Source organism: Haliaeetus leucocephalus, unplaced genomic scaffold (genome assembly GCF_000737465.1).
Source record: "Haliaeetus leucocephalus isolate CR32 unplaced genomic scaffold, Haliaeetus_leucocephalus-4.0 Scaffold1, whole genome shotgun sequence".
In the NCBI taxonomy this organism is placed as follows: domain Eukaryota; kingdom Metazoa; phylum Chordata; class Aves; order Accipitriformes; family Accipitridae; genus Haliaeetus; species Haliaeetus leucocephalus.
Genome location: NW_010972437.1, coordinates 11,059,582 through 11,061,569, shown reverse-complemented (window position 1 = coordinate 11,061,569; position 1,988 = coordinate 11,059,582). Strand labels below are relative to the sequence as shown.

Sequence of the window (1,988 nt, the reverse complement as noted above, 5' to 3'; positions counted from 1 at the left end):
GGGGGGGGTCGCAGTTAATTGCAGCGCCATCGCCGCAGTCCGGAGCGGGGAGTTTTCTCCCCGCGCGCTGACTGACTGGCACGCGCCCCGAGCCCCGGCGCCGGCACCTCCGCGCAGCCTGATTGGCTGCCGGCCCGCTCCGGCCCGCTCCGCCCGCGCCCTCATTGGGCGAGCGCCGCCGCCAGCGGTACTTCAAAGCGGGCGCTGCCCGCACTTAGGCAGAGTTTAGCCCCGCCGCGCCGGAGTGTCCTTAGTGCCGCCGGGCAGCGCGGGGCGCACACCGAGCGCCGTCCCCCTCCGCCCCACCGCCCAGCCCAGGGACGTGCTATGGCTACGTCTATCCTCGGGGTAAGTCGGCACCGCGCCCTTCCTCGCGGCTTCTCGGCGGCGGCTTCGCCGCCCTCTGGGGGAAAAAAAAAACAACCAACCCAACAAAACAACAACAACAACAAAAAACCCCCACAAAAAAACTGTTGCTGCCGCCGCGTTGCGGCTGCCCCGGGCGCAGATCGCCCTGACCCGCGGGCGAGAGGTAACCCCGGCCCGCCTCGGGGGATTTCGCTGCGGGTTCCCCATCGGGTCGTTCGCCAAGAGTTTGGGCTGGAAACGCGCTTGGCCGGAGAGCGGAGAGCCTGTGCTTTCTTTTGTTTTCTGATTTTTTTTCTTTAATTTTTTTTTTTTTTTAAACTCGCAGTGCTGCGGTAAATTTCCAAAGATTTTTGCTAGCTCGGCTTTGCGAGTGGCGCCGGTCGGAGGCTCCGCACCCCGTTTGCCTTCCTGCCATCTCGCTTTTCCGCCGCTCCTGCACGGTGGCTCGAGGAGACGCCGCATTTCGTTCCCACGGGATTTTTGGTTTAACGGCGGTAGGTTCGAGCGGCCCGGCGCTGCGCGGGGCGCCCCGAGCCGAGCCACCCTCTCGGAACACGCGTGTCGCTCGTCCCCGCCGGGATCCGCTTCCGACGTGAAGCCCTCGGGCGCCGAGACCGGCCCCCGGCGGAAAACGAGCTGTGCCGAGCGGGGCAGGGCCGGAGCCTTCCTCCGACATCAGCGAAAACTTTTCCGCGGTGCCGCTCGCCGCGCCGCGGTTCCACCCGCGCCGCCGCGTCCCCGCGGGAGCCCGGCGAGGCGGCAGGGGTGAGGCTGACGGGCCGGCTTTGTCTCTCCCGCAGGAAGAGCCGAGGTTTGGAACGACTCCCCTGGCCATGCTGGCCGCCACCTGCAACAAGATCGGCAACACCAGCCCCCTGACCACCCTGCCCGAGTCGAGCGCCTTCGCCAAAGGGGGCTTCCACCCCTGGAAACGCTCCACCTCCAGCTGCAACCTGGGCTCCAGCCTCTCGGGCTTCACGGTGGCCACGAGCCGGGGCTCCAGCGGACTGGCCAGCGGCACGGGCACCGCCAACAGCGCCTTCTGCCTGGCCTCCACCTCGCCCACCTCGTCGGCCTTCAGCAGCGACTACGGCGGCCTCTTCTCCAACTCGGCGGCGGCGGCGGGCGTGTCCCCGCAGGAGCCCGGCGGGCAGTCGGCCTTCATCTCCAAAGTGCACAGCTCGGCGGCCGAGAGCCTCTACCCGCGGGTGGGCATGGCGCACCCCTACGAGTCCTGGTACAAGTCGGGCTTCCACTCCACGCTCTCGGCGGGCGAGGTGGCCAACGGGGCGGCCTCCTCCTGGTGGGACGTGCACACCAACCCGGGCTCCTGGCTGGAGGTGCAGAACCCGGCGGGGGGGCTGCAGAGCTCGCTGCACTCGGGCGCCCCCCAGGCCTCGCTGCACTCCCAGCTGGGCACCTACAACCCCGACTTCAGCTCCCTCACCCACTCCGCCTTCAGCTCCACCGGCCTGGGCTCCACGGCCGCCTCGCACCTGCTCTCCACCAGCCAGCACCTGCTCACCCAGGAGGGCTTCAAGCCCGTGCTGCCCTCCTACACGGACTCCAGCGCGGCGGTGGCGGCGGCCAGCGCCATGATCTCGGGCGCCGCCGCCGCC

The 1,988-nt window shown here is 69.0% G+C and overlaps 1 protein-coding gene across 1 annotated transcript in view; it reads left to right on the top strand.

Annotated features, from left to right (window-relative positions):
* The first annotated feature begins 251 nt into the window (after window positions 1-251).
* SP9 (Sp9 transcription factor) overlaps window positions 252-1,988 on the top strand; it is a 3,158-nt gene continuing 1,421 nt past the window's right edge. The window contains exons 1-2 of the mRNA XM_010569395.1: window positions 252-348; window positions 1,170-1,985. Of these exons, the coding sequence (XP_010567697.1) occupies window positions 328-348; window positions 1,170-1,985 (837 nt within the window). The 5' untranslated portion in view covers window positions 252-327. The remainder of the gene's footprint in view (window positions 349-1,169; window positions 1,986-1,988) is intronic.